The following is a 17312-nucleotide window of genomic DNA, read 5'->3' as shown; positions in this document are numbered from 1 at the left end:
ATGTTTTTTTTTTTTTTAAACAAAATTTTGCAAGGGTTCCATGGGAAAAACCCCAACGCCAACCTTTTCACCCTGGTTTTTGTTTTTTTTTTCCCTTCCCCCCCCCCCCCCCCCCCCCCTTTTTTTTTTTCGGAGACCAGGCACTCATGTCGACCCGGTAATAAGTCCCTATGGATTGGATTCTACCAAGAGGGCAACAGCTATGGCACCAATGCTGGTCTTGGCTTCGAGAAGGAAATCTACTCTATCTACGAATATTTCAATTCGGATCAGTACTTGGACAATCCAATCATCTACGACGGAGTGACGAATAAGACATCGACCTTGAACAGCACGTCGCGGCCTTTTGTGCACTACTTCAATACCACCGGCATCATGCAGCACAACGACATCGGGCCTTCATACCATCTAACTGATGTCGGCGCGATTAAAATTGCGAGCCACCTAATACAATACATCAGGATAAAATTCGGTTGGGATCTCTTTGCCACTGGACCCGAGTATGTGATGAGATAATCACTGATTCGCTTTTTAGGATTGCGCTGACAGACATTTTAGGGTGCAGCACGACACAGTCTACTGGAACGACGAAGTAAACTACTAAGTAAGTAGTGGCAGTCGCAGTATGACACGCAGGACGATATCATGTCATGGAATAATACAATGCAACGACGCTGTGTGTAATTAGGGGAAATCAAGATGGTTACTTCACACTACTTCCTATAGATGCTCTCTTACCTTGATTCCTGTGTCTCATTCATGGATTGACAGTGCCCCTCAAGGCCAATATGAGAAGCCACGGCAAAGCATGATGTCAGACGGGGGTGGCATTGGTTACATCTTTAGGAATAGGTAGAGGGTTGTGTGTGCTGTCTATGTGTAGAGGCGTCTGGTTTGCCAAGCTGCAGGCAATCTGTCGGCCCTTTTCACAGCGGCCCAATGATAAGCTATGACTAAAGACCTGCAGTCCAGCTTGCCCACTGATGCAACTGCAGGCAGGGGGGAACAACAATTTTTGACGATCAGTGGCTAAATATAATTGCGAACATTAGACCGTCTTACGCTTCAGATGAGGGTCGATTTACCTGCTTCGGAGATAAGGGGGGGCACAGCCTACCTGCAGCTCACAGAGTTAATTATAGCCATGCCAGCGCTAGGTAATTACTTAAAGGTCAAGTTCCATTCAGCATTGCGAGATCAGGCTGGTCTCCCAAGACGCCACTAGCTTAATGATCGATATAATTACTGATTAACTAAGGAGAGCACACAATCACTCTCCGTCGACATACGCTGCTTGCAAGGAACCTACAACCTACCCGCATTGAAAAATGTCAGCAATCGAGCACCTCCCCGCAGCAGATACTGAGCGAGCCGGCAAGGGCGAGAAGTTTGCAGATCAGCGCAGAATATGTGGACTCACGCGCAAGGCCTTTTTCGTCGCCCTTGTTGTGGCCCTGGTAATTATTGCAGCCGCCATAGGAGGCGGAGTAGGGGGGGGCATCTCTGCAAGAAATCGAGAGAAATCCAGCAGCTCACCGACCAGGTAAAGACAGTCCTTCATCTGTAATTAGTGCCCCTTCGTCTTCTTGAGTGTTGAACCTTTCAAACTCCTGCGCCTAGTGTCACGCCAACCCAGACCTCGGCATCGTCGTCGTCAGCAATTTCGTCCACCACGGCCACAACCACCAGCTCCTCTTCCAGCGCCACTCCGAGCGAGACAACTCTCAACAACATGACAAGCCCCTACGCATTCGCCTTCCAAGGGTTCTCAGAGCCGAACTACATGGGCAAGGCGTCGGCAATCATCCGCGAAAAAGGCTTTTACGACATTGGGGTGAACGCTATCAGCTACGTCTGGCAGACCAACAACACACAATGCTGCGTCACCTTCTGCGCCGACGAGCACGAGTCCACGGGATACCGATGCGAGCCTCGCAAGCGCGCCGAGGCGTCCAGCGCGTTCCCGCGCGTGCATATTTGGTGCAGGGGTGATGAGGGCCAGGCGAATGCTAATGCCACGTGTTCGTGATTTGATGATGATAGAAAACTGGGAGAACCGTGAAACGGGAAAGAAAGAAGCGGGGGGTTAGGGTGGGGGAAGAGAGCGGGGGGAGAGAGGGCGGGGTTTGGTAGGTACCTAGGTATTAAAGTGGTGGCCAGTGTGCTTCTTATTGGTTTCTGTCAGATTCAAGGTCAGGTGACCGGCCTAATTGAGGTCCGAATGTAATTGCTTCTTCCACTTCATGATTGGGTATCTAAAGAGGGGTCATTTTGGCTGTATTTATGGGGGTCTACGGATCCCCCAGCATGACTGGGGACCTGCGGGGACACACACCTTTGAATACAACTTGGACCCACTCAATTCAACAGTTTCACACGGTCTTGCCACCCAACATGACATCACTCCCACCATGCCGAAGGCGAATAAGTTGGCAGCAGCGACGATGTGCAATCCATTGGAAGTAGTAACTCTTCTAGAATCTAATCAAGCAACATGCCCACCATGTCTGTTGAGACAGCCCTCTACGATCACCTGTGCATCGCGTGCGATGCCACCGTGGACGATGTCAAACGCTCGTACAGGTGAGATGAGCGAAATCCTGGCCACCTCGGGCCATTTGTGCTGGAAGTTATTATACAGTAATTACTGATATATGGTGCCTTTTGATGCTGACTCCTTTTCAGGAAAGCAGCCTTGAAATGGCACCCAGATAGGAATAAAGACAACCCCCGCGCCGCCGAGAAATTCAAGCAGTGTTCGCAGGCGTACGAGATACTCTCAGACCCCCAAAAACGTGCCATCTACGATGAGGCCGGGCTCGAAGGCGTTCTCAAGGGTGCCAGCACAAACAGCCAATCTGTGTACAAAAGAAACACATACAGCCGGTCTATGCGCACGGCAGATGCGGACGGCTTCCGTGGATCCCGTGAGCGGCAGACGGGGGCCACCTCTTCAAGTTTCCGGTTTCAAGCAAGCTTTTCGTTCGGCCTTGGCAGTGGCTGGTCGTTTGGCTTTGGCAGCAGCAGCGGCAGCGTGAGCGGCACCGGCGGCGATAACAACAGAGGGACATCTCACGCTAGCTCCTCGAACAACGGCTTCGAGGACTCCTGAGGCGGTGGAACTAGGGTTCCCGGCTGGCTGGCTGGACGATCTAAATTAACACCCACTCAATGCCTCAATGCCCAAGCATCCATGTACCAAGATCTCTCCACGAAACCCGCAGGCCGCGAGGGCAAAACTCGAGTTGTCGTGTCGGGAATGTCCACTAGGCAGAAGACGGGGTTGTCCATTAGTGGTTTCTTTGATGGCGGCAGTCGAGTCGAGTCATATTTTCCCACCCACCGGGAAAGGGGTGGTTGAACAGTACAGTTCAGTACCTTCCATGGCGCGGATAAAATCCCGACGCCAAAGATAATTACAAGCAACTGCAAGGCCGGGTGTCGCTGAAGCAAAGCTCCTTGAGCCAAAGAACTAGCCATGTGCATTTGACACACCTGTTACACCTTCAGCGCATCATCATCAACTTTATTCCGTCCTCGGCCTTCTCGGTACGACTCATCGTCTTGTACGACCATAACTTCAGTTGCCACGACAATACTACTGTCTCCCATAATCTCTTCCTGAGACTCATGTAGTGTACTGTCTCGTACATCTCCTGGGGCTGCCGAGCTTCTGCCTCTGATGTCCCTCAACCCCAAAGCCGAATCCCCCGGGGAGCGGTTGGTTTTCTCGCCCCGCCTACCCAGGATCTTCAGCTTGGAGGTGCATATCGACGATCCTCCGCTCTCGTGCGCCACCCCGCTACTCGCCTCGTCGACGTCGGACAGGTCGCCTTGAAAGCCGTAAGAGAGCCTCAGCTTGGAGAAGAGACCGGGAAACCATCTTCGAGCTAGGGGCCAGAGGGCCGGCCCGGAGGCGGCAATGATGGCGAGGTTGGTCTCGATGGACGAGGTAATGTATCCGATGGAGAAGGTCGGGTCATCTTCCAACGTCGAGAAGAACCACTGATGGAGGTAGAAGAGCCTGATGCCGCTGACAATGACGACGCTGGGGGTTATCGGGCAACGAGGTTAGCGGGCGCGAATGGGACGTCGGGAAACCCAGGAGGAAAGACTTAAAGGGGGGAAGGTAACCCTCACATGAACCCCAACAGGAAAACGAAAAGTACTGCCGTCTTTACTCTCTTGGTCATTCTCAGCCCAAGGAAGATCCAGATCGGCAAACTGAGAATCAATAGGTCCGCGACGATGTTCAACGCAGTTAGTGTGAGAGAGAGGGCAATCCCGTTGACGCATTTCCCCCGGACAAGGAGATCCAGATTCCAGTTGGCCTCGATTGGGACGCAGCCGAACATGACGGAGAAGAAGGCCGCGATCATGAGGCCCAGGTTGAAACATCCGAAACCCCAGACTAGGACTCTGACGTTGTCCTTGGTCCGTCCAAGCCGTAGGAGGAAGATGAGGACAGAGGTCCTGACCATGGCGAGAATGGGATTGTAGATTAGGCCCACAGTGTAGTTCCATTTCATGCCAGGGGTCGGGTCATGCGGAGGGATATCGTAGATGTGAATGCCGAGATAGTTGTATTTCATGCCTGTACGTTATCTGCGTCGGTTCCTTGGACGGAGGAAGATATCAGGTAATTATGCTTACATTCTATAGCAGCGACTGCGTGCGCCAGATTCAGAGCCTTTCTCGTCGCAAAGCGTCAGCTCAGTCCAAAGCCAAGGGATGTGCACCAAAACTCGCACCATTGCAGCGCATATCCACCCATCATCTGCGCGAAAACAACCGCCGCGAGTGTTAGTTAAGAACTGGTCAGTCATAGATAATCGTGGATATGAAAACCTACCCCAACCAAAATTCATCATCGTCCTCCGCACGTGGATACGCAACACGACCACAATAAGAGCGAGGGTCGGGCAGATGACCTCGATGGCAATCCCCAATTTCTGTAACCAGCTGCTTCTATCTGGAACATCTGTGGGGAACTGTATCGCCGGCGAGCCATCTTGAATCTGTGGAGCCATTACTGGCTGGAAGCCCCAGCTCCAACATAGGCAGAGGCGAACAGAACGCGTCACAATGACAGTGAGGAAGAGGTGTGATCGAAGTTGGAAGCGCGTTGGATCGGTGCGACAATAGGAGAACCCGCCAAGAATCCAGGCCTTTTTAGTAGTGGCCCAGCCCCGAACTACTTTCCCCAGAAACCGAACAGGGCGCCATGTGGAGTCCCTCCGGCGTCGTGCCATTGGCGCTGAAGAACTCGGTCAGCGGCGGGTCTCACTTCCCCCAAGTCACTGCGGAGTACGCCGTGCCAATCAAAATCCAGCCACGTCCTGCCCTGGGTCAAACCCATGGCTGCCCCTCGCGGCACTTTCCGCTAGTGGGACATTGGAGCCAGGATTGTTCAGGGGTATACAGTTCCTCTCATCATCATAATTACAACGCTAACTTCTATGTGATCTGCAAGATCGTCAGTCACTAGGTAGGTTCCGGGTTGCTAACTGGCAGGGAGAAGCGGTGAAATGGCGACGTGACATCAGTAAGAATTCGTTGTCGTGCATCTTTGCACCATGAGTCTCGTCTTGTTGCTTGCTTGTTGGAGCCATCGCCTGCCTACCTTAATTACCTAGTCAGTTACTTGTGCTGCCTGATTACAGGCGAATCGGGAGCTTTGCACGGGCGTATCTCTCTTCCTCAGTTCTCTCCTAGGAATATTGACAAGCAAATCGCAGAGACTTGTCTGCGCTGCCTCGGACGGAAAGAAGTGCAGAACATACGGAAACTTGTAGCTACTATGGTATATTGTCATCCGAGCGATATGGCGAGGGCTTGTGCGTTGATGCTTCCACGGACTAGTCTTGCCGACTCCATGGTTTGGTTTTACGCCAAGAACTACACTTCTGGCGGTACAAACGCAACGAGGGAGCAGTGGATGGCCTGCTTCTGAAACTGCTTCTAGAACTGAGGGGCCATATACACGTGGAGTGAAACACACTGCGTCGCTTCAAACGCATTCACGGGAATCCACACGAGCTGGTTACTTCTCATGGGACCAGAACCCTTGATTGTGCATCACATCGAAGTCGACAAAAGCGAGCCATCCTACGACGGAAACACTTATTGGATACCATCACCAAAGCTGTTCACAATGGCAACTAAGAATTGGGTACTTCAAATTTTGAACGTCGTCAAGATAGGCCTCCGGGACGCCATATCCTGGGTGGCAAGCATTTGCGGAGCTTTAACTCCTCTCCATGACTCTAGACAACTTCTCACTACGTGAGGGTATCTCCATTATACTGACGATGGGGACCCTGTCACTGATCGTCCTACGGAAGATCAGTGTTGCGACTTGGCGGAAATGGCTGACCATATCCAGCTTAGCCAGACAAGCGAAGCCTGTTGCCGAGGAGAATGTTGCCGACGGCTGTAAGTCCGTATCCCTAATCAGTGTAGCATCTAATTATGTGTCAAACTTACCCGGGGTAGCATTGAACGAGCCTGGGTGGGACTGGAGTCGCCGTTGAGATGGAGAATACCACCATCTGGCGGGGAGCGCCAGATGCGAAATGGGCCACTTTTGACATGTTGAGCGACAAAAGCAAACACTAATGTAGAGAGTGCTTGTCTGGTCGTGGTTGCGGACGTATGGTTGTGCTGCCTGAATTTTGCACTCTTGCACCTCCAACTTCTCACTGCCTTACTCTCGCAATTGAACAGACTCGTTGCGAAGATAGGTTAGAATTTATTCGGACAGGTTGGCAGCCCCTCTTAAACGGTCCCAACTCTGTGTGAGGCGCACCCGGACTTGCTTCAGAAAACCTAAAATTAGAAATTGATATCACCAGGAGTGATTTGCGGCTATGACACAATTCTACCTCGAGATTGGCCCTGAGCAAGAACCGCGACGCCAAGCGTCATTGAACGGAGTCTCGCGAGCTTGCTGGGTGGTGGTCCAGCACTATAAACCCCGAGTTATTCCTGTTTGGGGTTACAGCCTCGGCCTACGGCTATATTAAGGTAAACTCCCCTTACCCGAGCCATTTGGCGCCAATGGGGACTGTCAGGGGCAACAGGGCCATCTCGAATGAACCAAGCCGATGGCTCCGCAGAAAAATCGAGCGAAGTCGAACTAGCCTGAGATAACGCCACGAGCAAAGCAGGGCCTAGATGAGAGTGTAGAGATTGCTATGTTGCTATAAAAAGAAACATTTGGGTAGCCTCAAATATCAGCACGCACCGCGCACCCGTTTTCGGGGGTGGGCAATATCGAGGAGAGGGCGACTTCATATTAAATCCCAACAGCTTGGAAGATGACTGGCCAAAATTCTCAGGGTCATGGGACTGTGACTGGCTGCCAAGCAGTTCATTAATATGTCTTTTGTGTTTATCCTGACAGTGCAGGCAAGCATGCTCGCCACTTACCCGGTTCTCCCCAGGAACACGCCACCAGCCGCCAAAAAAAAAAAATTGCTGTAGATTACTGTTGGAATGCACTTGATTCCTGCTTAACCCACGGCCTATTACCTGCTCCCGTGTCTCAAGCCTTCCGACGAGGGAGCATGTGGAAATAATGTGTGCAAGGTAGCATTCTGGGAAGCCACAATAAGGAGACACGGCCCCTCAGATGTTGCCATCAAGCTTGGCCATGGGCTAGAGGGATACTTATATGTCGCCCTGCCCTTCATTCACGACTGCACATCTTTCAGCTCATATCACAACCATCCCGACTATATCCCCATATATCCGACAAATTCTCGCAAAATTCATCATGAAGTACGCTGTCGCTCTCGCTCTGCCCCTGCTAGTCGCTGCCCAGACCGTGGACAAGAATGCCGTGAAAATCTCCAGCGTGTCCTACTCTGGCAACGGCTGTCCACAAGGATCTGCGTCGACGTCGATCTCGGACGACAGGACTGTAATAATACCGCCCGTTTCCCTCTCTGAAACGATTTCACGTTCCCAGGTTGCTAACCACCTGATACTAATTACCACATGATAGATTGTCACTCTGGGCTTTGACGGCTTCCAGACGTACATCGGACCCGGCTACGACCCCACCCAGAAGACCAAGAACTGCCAGCTGCATCTCTCCCTGAGCTACCCCAGCGGCTTCAACTTCGCCGTCATCGACAGCGTATACCACGGTTTCGCCGAGCTCGACGCCGGCGTGACGGGCACTTTCTACTCGACCTACTACTTCAGCGAGAACGCTGCCGCGACGACCACGACGCAGACGTCCATCAATGGCGGCGGCATCTGGGCCGACGGCCAGGTGTACACCAAGGAGAATCTGGTGCCGAGCGAGAAGTACGTTCGGTCGCGGTGCGGCGGCGGGTCCTCGATCCTGAACATCAACAACCGTATCGCCCTCACAAGCACTGATAGCGATGCCTCGGGCGTGCTAACAAATGATGATGCTACTGTTGCCTTTACACACCAGGTCCATCTGAAGTAAGTTCCCTCCGCCCCTTGTCTAGTGTTTATTATAGGACAGAAGTACTGACGAGCATTCTTCCCAAGGTGGTTCAAGTGTTAGGTCCGCAGCCAGGTGGAGACAAAAGATCTATAGGAGCGGTGCAGGATCCGATAGATCCGATTTCCTAGTGGGCATTCATTTCGAGCATTCGTGGGATTTTCTGGTCCGCCTTCGGATTGAGTCCACCATTTGGATCCTGATTAGTTGGCTTGTCTGGGAAATATGTAAACGACGGGAGTCTCTTTGCAGGCATGGGCAGTTTGTTAGGCAGATAGGAGGACTAGAGCCTAAGAGCAATCAACCATCTCTGCACTAAATTAGTTATCATGCTGTCTGCGTAAACAAGGGAAAGAAGGCCCTCCCCCGTTTCTGTAAATGCACCACGTGATCCCCCATGCAACCCCTTTTATCCCTTTTCAGTAGACATGGAAGAAGTCTAGACTTGCCGGGTTCTGTCCAACATGACCCCTCTTCTAAGTATCACTGGCTGAACCAAAGGCACAGTCGCCTCGTGTCTCTTCCTCGGTTCCATCTATTGCAGACACCATCAATCTTTGTTCCGGTTAAGGTATGCTCTTGCAGAGTTCCACACGCCCCGTGTGCCCTTGAGGATCTCATACCGCCCATCATAAAGAGGATAGACGGCCACTGCAAAGAAAGCAAAGAATTGCCATATAATGGCGACCGTCGTCCAGCTGGAGAAAAAGCGCTTGGAGAAGATGTAGTCTCGGTAGAGTGGCATGGGCCAGAGAATAAACGTAACCAGCACGATTGCGATCCAAATGATCCATGCAATGCGATACCATCGGTGAAGGTCTCGTAGCGTCTCATCGCTGAATGGATGTCGGATGTCGTCGAGACTGACCTCGGTTAATACTGTGATGGGATCTATCGCAACCGCAACTGGATACTTTTCATCATCGGTGACAGGATCGCGTTCGGGATCGGAAGATGACTCGACCATCTCTGATGCTGAAAACTCAAGAATCTGATCCACCCCTTTAGAAGAGGTGGCCCCTTTGGCTTTCTGGACGGCATCCTTCTCCGCGCCGCTGAGCGGAACGGCGTCCTCGGGTGCGGGCGCATGGAGCTGGGCTTCGTCCGCAAGCTCAATGCGGAGAAATTCTCGCCAGTCAAACTTGTAGGGCTTGTAGCACAGTGAGATGACAACCGAGTAGAGAGCAGGAGAGAAGAAAGATCCCATGGCCCCGTAGAGAGCCGGTAAGCCAGCCTCGGTCGTCTTCAGATTAATCGTGCCGTACAGAGACTTTGCCGTCCCCAGCCAAATAGCAAGGCCCGTGACGAAGCCTAGCATTGGTGACACGATCGCTGCCAGGCGAGTCTGACGGGACCAACAGAGTGTGAGAGCCAGGGGGATGATCCCAGGACAGGAGAGGATGGGCCGGAAATAGCCGATCCAAGTCATATCGGCGCCGCCGTAGTTCAGCACCAACGAGATTGCCGTGATGAAGATGGCATGGAAGACAACGGCAATATGGCTAACGCGAAGAAGCCTCTTGTCCGTCGCCTTCGGGTTGATATAGGTTTTGTAGATATCGAACGAGAGGATGCTGCTGACGGCGATCATCGACGACGACACAGTGCTAGTCAGAGCCATGAAGAGAAGGACAAAGAAAGCGACGATGCCTTGGTCACCGATGAGCGCCTTGATCGTGTAAGGCATGACAAATCCGGCGTTTACTTGCGCAGATGTGAATTCGCCTGGATAGGTTGGGAAGATGGGCGTATTGTGAATGGCCCTTGCGGTCAGTCCGATGACGGTTCCGAGCCCCCATGGAATGCCGAATATGGCGAGTGCAGCCAAGTTGTAGCCCGGGACAGTTGCACGAACTTCTGTGGCGAAGGACTTTTGCCAGAACGCAGTGTCCTTGAAGAAAAAAGCGAGGTCAAGTCAGCGATCGATTCTCAGGAAAATGCATCAGGTGATTAATTATCATCCCAGAAAGCCTTACCATGACCACGAGAGCCAGATTTCCAAATTTGAGGATCAAGCCCCAGATGATGGCATCCTTTGATTTCATGGTGAGGAGCGACCCCTGATGGTTTCCCGGGATGTAGTTGTCGGCAGCCGTTGCCACCACCTTGTCGTAGAGCCCGCCCAGCCCACCAACTGCCTCGTGGGTCAGGATGCTGAGGGTGAAGTAGATGATAAGCACGAGGGCAATGGTGGTATGGAGGTAATCGGTAAGGAATGTGGCTTTGAGACCACCGACTGCTGTGTATAGCACCACTGTTGCCGATGAATCAGCCCCCTTTTCAAGAATGGTTTGCATTCAACACCTTCAGGTATTGTATCTCACCTCCAAGTGGGATGAGGATGGTGGCGGCGACAAAGTGCATTCCCGAGATCCCAAATATCACTTGCGAGCCTGTGAGAATCATCGAGGCGCATCCAAATACGTTGTTGGATAGGTTTAGCAGAATGAATACGATGTGTCCAATCTTGCCATAGCGGATTCGTATGATCTCCAGGGACGTATGAGCATAGGGGACCCGGATCTTGGCCAAAACCCCTAGAGCCGCCATCAGGGCTATCTGAAAGCAAAGACCAGTTGCCCACCACTATTCGGGATATCAGCATGTGAGTCTCCTTGACACCTGCTAAGTACCAAATCGAGAGGGAGAGGCAGTCGCTGCTGACCAGAGGAACGGCCAGCCCAAACCGATAACACATGGCTGCCGAGAACACCGTCTCATTAATCCACATCCACGACGAGAACACAGCCGACGCAGTCAGCCCGGTTCCAACGGATCTGTTGGCAACCATGAACATCTCGGATGTCGCCGAGTCCTCGGCGAGATAGGCCCTCTGGACCTTGATGGCGACCAGAATCACCCCGCAAAAGGCCACGCCGAGGCCGACGAGCAGGCCATAGCCCGTCGCTTGAGGGACCAGGGTTACACCTGATACACCTAGTTGGACTGACATTGCGACTTGATTCAGGGAAAGGCAGTGGAGTCAAAGCAGGTGGGCAACTTGGTTAAACTAATAATAATAAAACTGTGCTTGGTGCCCGGACGGGCCATTCGTTTTATGTCGAGAGATCCCATTACGTTTTCTATCTTTGATGACCCAAGAACCACTTTCCGCCATCTTGCGAACCATGGCTGGAGTTCTAGACCCATGTTGACTTCGTCACGCCGCACCCGTTACATATTGCGTTATCATTAGAGGCACCCCGGCCGAGATCCGGGCAGTGGTGTTGATAACGGTCCACTTTGGCCAACAAGGTTGGATGCTACCATAGTATATTCCTGATCTGGTAACTACACACGGCTACAGGTTGACCCTTGCCACGGAATTAAGGGGGAAAATGATCCAAGATATGGGGATTGGCTGCTTGCTGTTGATGAACTCAGGTATTGCGTGCCATAAGTACGATATGGCGAGGGCCGAATGCGGGTCGAAGGAGCTGCAATCCTCCGGTTGTCGCACTTATATGCCCAACAAGGGATACGGCTTGGCGATATCGGAAACATGAAGAAGATCACGAAGATATGAGGGGACAGATGGAGGGGGGAAAGAGTGTGGCAACCCACTTATTCCCAACCTCTGGCATCTCTCTTCATCTCTGATTAATTATTCCCTGCTGTCCCTTGAGCCCCATGCGGTTTCAATTTATTTTGCTGTCGGAGTGGGTCACGAGGCAAGGTAGGAACAAACAATAGCCAAAAATGTGGCACTATCTATCTGTCCATGACCCCAGAACAGAGGCAAGAAGCAGATCATTTTGTGCTTTTGTGATGAACGCCCCGGGTTAGTTTTGCTCTAGGCCTGCTATAGGAAGAATACCTAGAAGCCCTAGAGCGTATTTTCCTAATCTACAAACGACTGGTACTACGTATTGGATAGGTAGCTTAGCAACTCTTCAATGAAGAAGTGACTTCAACCCCGCCCGCCCTGCAGCTCCCCCACTTTGCGTCTCGCATCACATCTGACGCAGTTTGTTCACCCGATCTCGCTCCCTCCCATCAACTGCATGCAGCTCGGCACCAAATAATAGTACAACGGCAGCCATGTCAGACCCCTCGTACATCATCGTCGGAGCTGGCGTCTTCGGCGTCTCGACGGCGTTGCATCTCATCCGCAAGTACCCGCACTCCCACATCACCCTCATCGACCGGGACGGCCCGGACGCGCCGACCGCGTGGCCGCCTCGTGGGACTGGAACAAGGTCGTGCGGGCCGACTACACCGACATAACCTACATGCGCCTCGCGCTCGAGGCCCGCGACGTCTGGAAGTCCGACCCGCTGTGGCGGCCGTTCTACCACGAGACCGGCATCTTCTGGGTGGCGCGGTCGGCGTTTGCCGGTCGGGTCGTGCAGAACTACCGGGAGCTTGGTGTGCGGGGTGAGCTGTATGCTTGTACGGTGGAAGAGGCCCGTGGGGAGCACGGTGGTTTGTTTGTGGATGGGGACTACCAGGATATCACCGAGGTGCTGGTCAATAAGACGAGCGGCTTGGCCGATGCGAAGGATGCGCTGAAGAGGGTTATTGAGGAGGCCCTGATGCTTGGGGTGACCTTTGTTGGGGCAGAGGTTGAGGGCCTCGAGTTCGAGGACGGAGAGCGAGGTGCTTGCACGGGGGTCAGGACGAAGGCCGGAGACACGATCACGGCCGAGAGAACAATTCTTTGCACAGGCGCCTTCACACCGAGGTTGTTGATGGACAGCGCTCCAGAACGACCGGATCTTCATGCCGGAGACAGAATCGTCGCCACGGGCATTACAGAGGCCGTGGCGCCTCTGACCAAGGAACAGTTTCAGAAGTATCGTGATATGCCTGTCACGTCAACGGACAACCCCCCTGGGAGAGGTAATGTCACCACCGACTTGCCACGGGATTTTTTAATGCACTGTCATACAATTCTAACGGTCACGCAGGCGTCGACAACGGCTGCCTGCCTTACAATAAAGAGGGCATGCTCAAGTTCTGGGGCCAGACCATCTTCAGAAACACACACCAACATCATTCCACGAAGACGCCGCTGTCGATGCCGCCGCCAGACCCGGATTATGCGCAATGGAACGTGCCGAAGCGGTTACAGGACGATGTCGGCGTCGGCAACGGAACCATCTTCGGCCGCAACGCAGAGGCCCTGAAGATGGAGCAGTTTAGGATCTGCTGGTAAGTGTTTTCCATCTATTGCAGGATGCTAACTGCAAAAGAAGCCATGAAGCTAAAGGTGGTGATTGATTTTTGCGTCTAGGGAGGCCGTGACGCCCAGCAATGACTTCATCATATCGCCGCACTCTGCCTGTGAAAATCTGTACGTCGCGACTTGCGGATCTTTCCACGGCTTCAAGTTCTTCCCAGTTCTGGGTAAATACGTCGTTGAGATGCTTGATGGATTGCTGGATCCGGCTCTGCAGCAGAAATGGGCCTGGGATCGGACGCTGCCGCCCATAGACGACAACGACCACTGGCCAAAGAAGGAGCTCAGAGATCTCTTCTGAGGAAAGTCGGAGCCAGAGAGCGATCTACTCTAGAGGGTTGCCACGCAAACTGAGAAGCTGAGAGTTTGGCAGAAGAACTAACTAACTGATCAATATCCAATGACTTGTTCGTTACCCCTGTCTTGGCTCTGAGTGAGCCTCCTCTTGGCGGTGCGCCCCATTGCTCCTTGCAAGTTAGCTTGTAATTATACCCTAGCCCATGTTTTGGGTCCGAGCTAAACTCCCCGCCGCGGCAACCCCATTTCCCCGCACCTCACCCGCCACACCGTTCGACTTTTGTTTTCGTATTAAGAGCCGGCGGAACGCCCAACGGCTTGGACAGCGGCTCTTAATTTGCACTCGCATGATGCAGATGGAGCCAAAGCGGATACGGCACGCCTGCGCCAGGTGCCGGCGACAGAAACTCAAGGTGAGGGACCACAATCCCCGTTTTGGTATTCTCGCCACGGGAGAGGCAGGCGGCTGCGGAAATTGTTGCTGACCCGTCAGCGAAGTGCGATAAGAAACGACCATGTCCATTGTGTGTACATGCCAATGCCGAATGCAAGGACGCCACCGAGCGGACAAGGTGCGTCGACGAGCCTTAGGATTCCTGCTGGAACGAATATCTGATGCCATCTTGCAAGTAGACGGTCGAACAGAGTCCCCAGAACACTGTCACCTCTATCCGCCACTGGACAAGTTCACAATCCAAGGGAAACTCCATTGGTCGTAGTGACCCGGACAGATTTGGACGTCGACACTCCGGCACACGCTCGAGAGCCGTTGCCGTTGCCGTTGCCGTTGCCGTCCAGCACTCGACAATCTTCCGTGGCCGCCGAACAGCGAGACCAGGTTGAGCAGGCGCAGGAACGCACATCTGCCTTTCATCTGGTCGACAGGGCAAGTCCATCCACCAAGACCAATTACTCGGTCGAACATGGGTTCTTGTGTGTTCTGCAGGTTGCTTACCTGTAGCGCAGATATTCAAAAAATATCGCTTCAACAAGTCAACTAAGAGTCGAGTCGTCGATGCGATCCCCGATGCAAGCCCGTCCGCGACGGCGGCGGCGGCCTCGGCGCATGGTGTCGATGACCGGGTGCCAGTACGCGAGCTGATCGGCATCGACCTGCCGCCACGCGATGTGGCGCATGCGCTCCTGGACTCGTATGTTGATGCGATACACTGGTACTTGATGGTGATCCACGAGCCGTCCTTCCGAGACCGGCTAGATACGGTCCTGACCACGGGGCTGGTCCATCGGCGGCAGCGGCCGTTCCTGGTGCTCGTCCTCATTGTTCTCGTGCTTGGTGCTTGGCATATAGGCGCGGAGCCCAAGGAGGGATCCTGTGCAGGCGTTGACATCCCGCAGCTCGAGGCCCGAATGCTCGAGGCGGCTGAGCGGTGGTACCTTCCATCATGGGAAGAGACAGCCGTCGAGACTGTTTCATTCTCCTATCTGCTCGCTTCGTACTACCTATATTGCGGCCGAGCCAGGGCGGCTTTCCTTACGATGCAGGCCACCGTCGGGGCAGCTCAGTCTATGGGGCTACACGTGGAGTCGACCTGGGGTGCCATCGATCCGATTGAACGCGAATTACGGCGGCGGACTTGGTGGGGCGTGGTTGTTGGAGCTGGGTACGTATGCGAGGGGCGGTGTCTGTCAAGCGTGCGTTGATACAATACCCGAGCTGAGCTGACCGGACCACTTTCTCACGCCTCAGATACCTCGCCATGTCGTACGGAAGGCCGTGCATCCTCGCCGAAGACGACTTCCAAGTCCGCCAGCCGATCGACGTCGACGACAGCTCGGACACGTGCCCCGGATTCCACTCCCTCGAGCAGCGAGACGATGGCAAGTTCTGGCCTGTCACGATCCAGTCCTTCCAGCGCTACCGAGCGAAGCTGTACATCATCGTCGCCTCCATCACGCGCGACGTCTACGTCAAGCGTAGTCGCAATTTCGACGAAATAACCAACCGCGTCAGGGAATTGCATAGTCGCCTTCTGGACTGGGAGCGGACAATACCGCCCGAGTTAAAGTTGGACTCTTACATCGGCCATAGTCTGGATGGTCCGGAGAAGTCGCTCATTCGCATCTTTGCTGTCCAGGCCATGTCGCTACAGATTTCCTACGACAACATCCAGCTCTTTCTGTTTCGCCCCTTCCTATCTCACGGAAAACTGTCTGACATGCACGACGCCGTCTGGGATGGTGTACTCCCTTCTCCCGCGTCCGATCAGGCGGGAAGGCAGTTGGCCGATATTGTCACCACCGCCTGGAATCAGTGCTGGGTTTCGGCCCTGCGGACGTCCCTTATGGGCCAGCATCTGGGCATAGCTCGTCTCATACGACGCAGCCCACCCAGCGTCCACACCGGCGTGTCCGCTTTCACGGCAGCCGTGGTGCTGTGCTTGCTGGCGCTGTCGAACCCGCTCTCGGCACGCGGCCAGGAGTGCAAGCGAGGAATCGCCCGTCTGATCCAGGTCGCCGGCAAAGCCGAGCTCGACGCACCAATATGGATGCAGATGACCCAAGTCTTGGAGGATCTGATGCATGTCATCGCGGCCGAGGAGACCAAAGCTCTGGTATCCGGGGACGGGGACCTGGCTCCCCAGCACGGAATCGTTTCGCTCCCAGTATTTGGCGTCCCACCGAGCCTGTATCCAGCACCCCGCGCTCAATCACGACGCGAGCAGGCTAGTCATGGACTAGCATCGAGCCAAGCGGGCTCTACAACTGGCCCAACCAACGTGAGACTCGAGACACAGCAAGTAGGAACCTCGACTCTATTTGAGCAGCCATGTCCGGCCGAGGCGGTGGAAGAAATATGCTCACCACAGAGCAGCGACATGCGTATGGCTGCTGTGCTTCACTCCATGTCCCAACCGGTCGGTGGTCCGGCAACTAGGATGGTCTTGCCAGACTTCAGCATCTACCCGGAGTGGCTGGGAGAGAACCTGCTGAACCAGAGCCAGACGTGGATTTGGGATGACGCTTTCTCGAGCATCTAGCACGATATAAACTTCAAGTGGAAGGATGTCCGGCTCTCAGAAGATGCGCTCAGGCGATCGCATGACAATCGTGCTCCAAAGATCAAATCAGGGCAAAACTTCGACTTGCTTGGCCCGTGCTGGCGGCCATCTCCGGCTCAATCCAGAAAAAGGGGGAAGCCCCCACTTCGACCGGCTCCAACTCGGAGCCGTCTCCACCAGATGGTGTGTCCTTGGCATGGATCAGGACGCTGCTCATTGAAGGTAGTGGGGCGAGTCTCCCCACTCGGAGCCGGTGGCTCGCCCCAAAGTCCAGACCCTCGGTAATTAATCCAAACCCGCCGGCTCCTCGACGAGTCACCACCTGCCTAAC

The 17312-nt window shown here is 53.7% G+C and overlaps 8 protein-coding genes across 8 annotated transcripts in view; 6 read left to right on the top strand and 2 right to left on the bottom strand.

Moving 5' to 3' along the window:
* Window positions 1–604, top strand: part of QBC33DRAFT_585379 (lipase) — a gene marked incomplete at its 3' end in the record, with an annotated part of 1837 nt that extends 1233 nt beyond the window's left edge. Inside the window, exons 4-5 of the mRNA XM_060431437.1 lie at window positions 166–500; window positions 559–604. Coding sequence (XP_060284498.1) covers window positions 166–500; window positions 559–604 — 381 coding nt within the window. The remainder of the gene's footprint in view (window positions 1–165; window positions 501–558) is intronic.
* A 580-nt stretch (window positions 605–1184) lies between these two features.
* Window positions 1185–2086, top strand: QBC33DRAFT_536717 (uncharacterized protein). Its single transcript, XM_060427729.1, has 2 exons — window positions 1185–1543; window positions 1621–2086. Exons 1-2 carry the CDS (start codon window positions 1329–1331, stop codon window positions 2027–2029), a joined length of 624 nt encoding a protein of 207 aa, XP_060284497.1. The 5' UTR covers window positions 1185–1328; the 3' UTR covers window positions 2030–2086.
* A 417-nt stretch (window positions 2087–2503) lies between these two features.
* Window positions 2504–3112, top strand: QBC33DRAFT_514547 (DnaJ domain-containing protein; the record flags this gene model as incomplete). The annotated part of the gene is made up of 2 exons (XM_060426049.1): window positions 2504–2583; window positions 2686–3112. 2 exons carry the CDS (start codon window positions 2504–2506, stop codon window positions 3110–3112), a joined length of 507 nt encoding a protein of 168 aa, XP_060284496.1.
* Window positions 3113–3498: 386 nt separating this feature from the next.
* On the bottom strand, window positions 3499–5148 carry QBC33DRAFT_569307 (uncharacterized protein; the record flags this gene model as incomplete). Its single annotated transcript, XM_060430537.1, has 5 exons — window positions 4853–5148; window positions 4752–4777; window positions 4654–4690; window positions 4141–4594; window positions 3499–4048 (listed from the first exon to the last, which is right to left on the bottom strand). The coding sequence occupies exons 1-5, from the start codon at window positions 5028–5030 to the stop codon at window positions 3499–3501; spliced, it is 1245 nt and encodes a 414-aa protein (XP_060284495.1). The 5' UTR covers window positions 5031–5148.
* A 2629-nt stretch (window positions 5149–7777) lies between these two features.
* On the top strand, window positions 7778–8678 carry QBC33DRAFT_585374 (uncharacterized protein; the record flags this gene model as incomplete). The annotated part of the gene is made up of 3 exons (XM_060431436.1): window positions 7778–7924; window positions 8009–8460; window positions 8530–8678. 3 exons carry the CDS (start codon window positions 7778–7780, stop codon window positions 8543–8545), a joined length of 615 nt encoding a protein of 204 aa, XP_060284494.1. The 3' UTR covers window positions 8546–8678.
* Window positions 8679–9032: 354 nt separating this feature from the next.
* QBC33DRAFT_577871 (Sodium:solute symporter family-domain-containing protein) lies at window positions 9033–11600 on the bottom strand (the record flags this gene model as incomplete). The annotated part of the gene is made up of 5 exons (XM_060431018.1): window positions 9033–10373; window positions 10459–10736; window positions 10807–11068; window positions 11148–11428; window positions 11591–11600. 5 exons carry the CDS (start codon window positions 11598–11600, stop codon window positions 9033–9035), a joined length of 2172 nt encoding a protein of 723 aa, XP_060284493.1.
* Window positions 11601–12523: 923 nt separating this feature from the next.
* On the top strand, window positions 12524–13965 carry QBC33DRAFT_558438 (FAD dependent oxidoreductase; the record flags this gene model as incomplete). Its single annotated transcript, XM_060429886.1, has 4 exons — window positions 12524–12652; window positions 12682–13324; window positions 13393–13636; window positions 13719–13965. 4 exons carry the CDS (start codon window positions 12524–12526, stop codon window positions 13963–13965), a joined length of 1263 nt encoding a protein of 420 aa, XP_060284492.1.
* Window positions 13966–14499: 534 nt separating this feature from the next.
* Window positions 14500–17304, top strand: QBC33DRAFT_585370 (fungal-specific transcription factor domain-containing protein; the record flags this gene model as incomplete). The annotated part of the gene is made up of 4 exons (XM_060431435.1): window positions 14500–14533; window positions 14693–14877; window positions 14928–15583; window positions 15670–17304. The coding sequence occupies 4 exons, from the start codon at window positions 14500–14502 to the stop codon at window positions 16958–16960; spliced, it is 2166 nt and encodes a 721-aa protein (XP_060284491.1). The 3' UTR covers window positions 16961–17304.
* Between the last annotated feature and the right edge of the window lie 8 nt (window positions 17305–17312).

The sequence above is a fragment of the Phialemonium atrogriseum genome, assembly GCF_030411735.1.
Source record: "Phialemonium atrogriseum strain 8032-3 unplaced genomic scaffold QBC33scaffold_10, whole genome shotgun sequence".
Classification (NCBI taxonomy): Eukaryota; Fungi; Ascomycota; class Sordariomycetes; order Cephalothecales; family Cephalothecaceae; genus Phialemonium; species Phialemonium atrogriseum.
The sequence above is the reverse complement of the archived record's forward strand: the minus strand, read 5'-3'. Positions and strand labels throughout refer to the sequence as shown.

Bases quoted from the DNA above. Each gene is read 5' to 3' on its own strand.
- QBC33DRAFT_536717 (XM_060427729.1), top strand. From the start codon at position 1,329: ATGTCAGCAATCGAGCACCTCCCCGCAGCAGATACTGAGCGAGCCGGC. The intron at 1,544-1,620 runs GTAAAGACAGTC...TCCTGCGCCTAG, and splicing joins TCCAGCAGCTCACCGACCAG to TGTCACGCCAACCCAGACCT.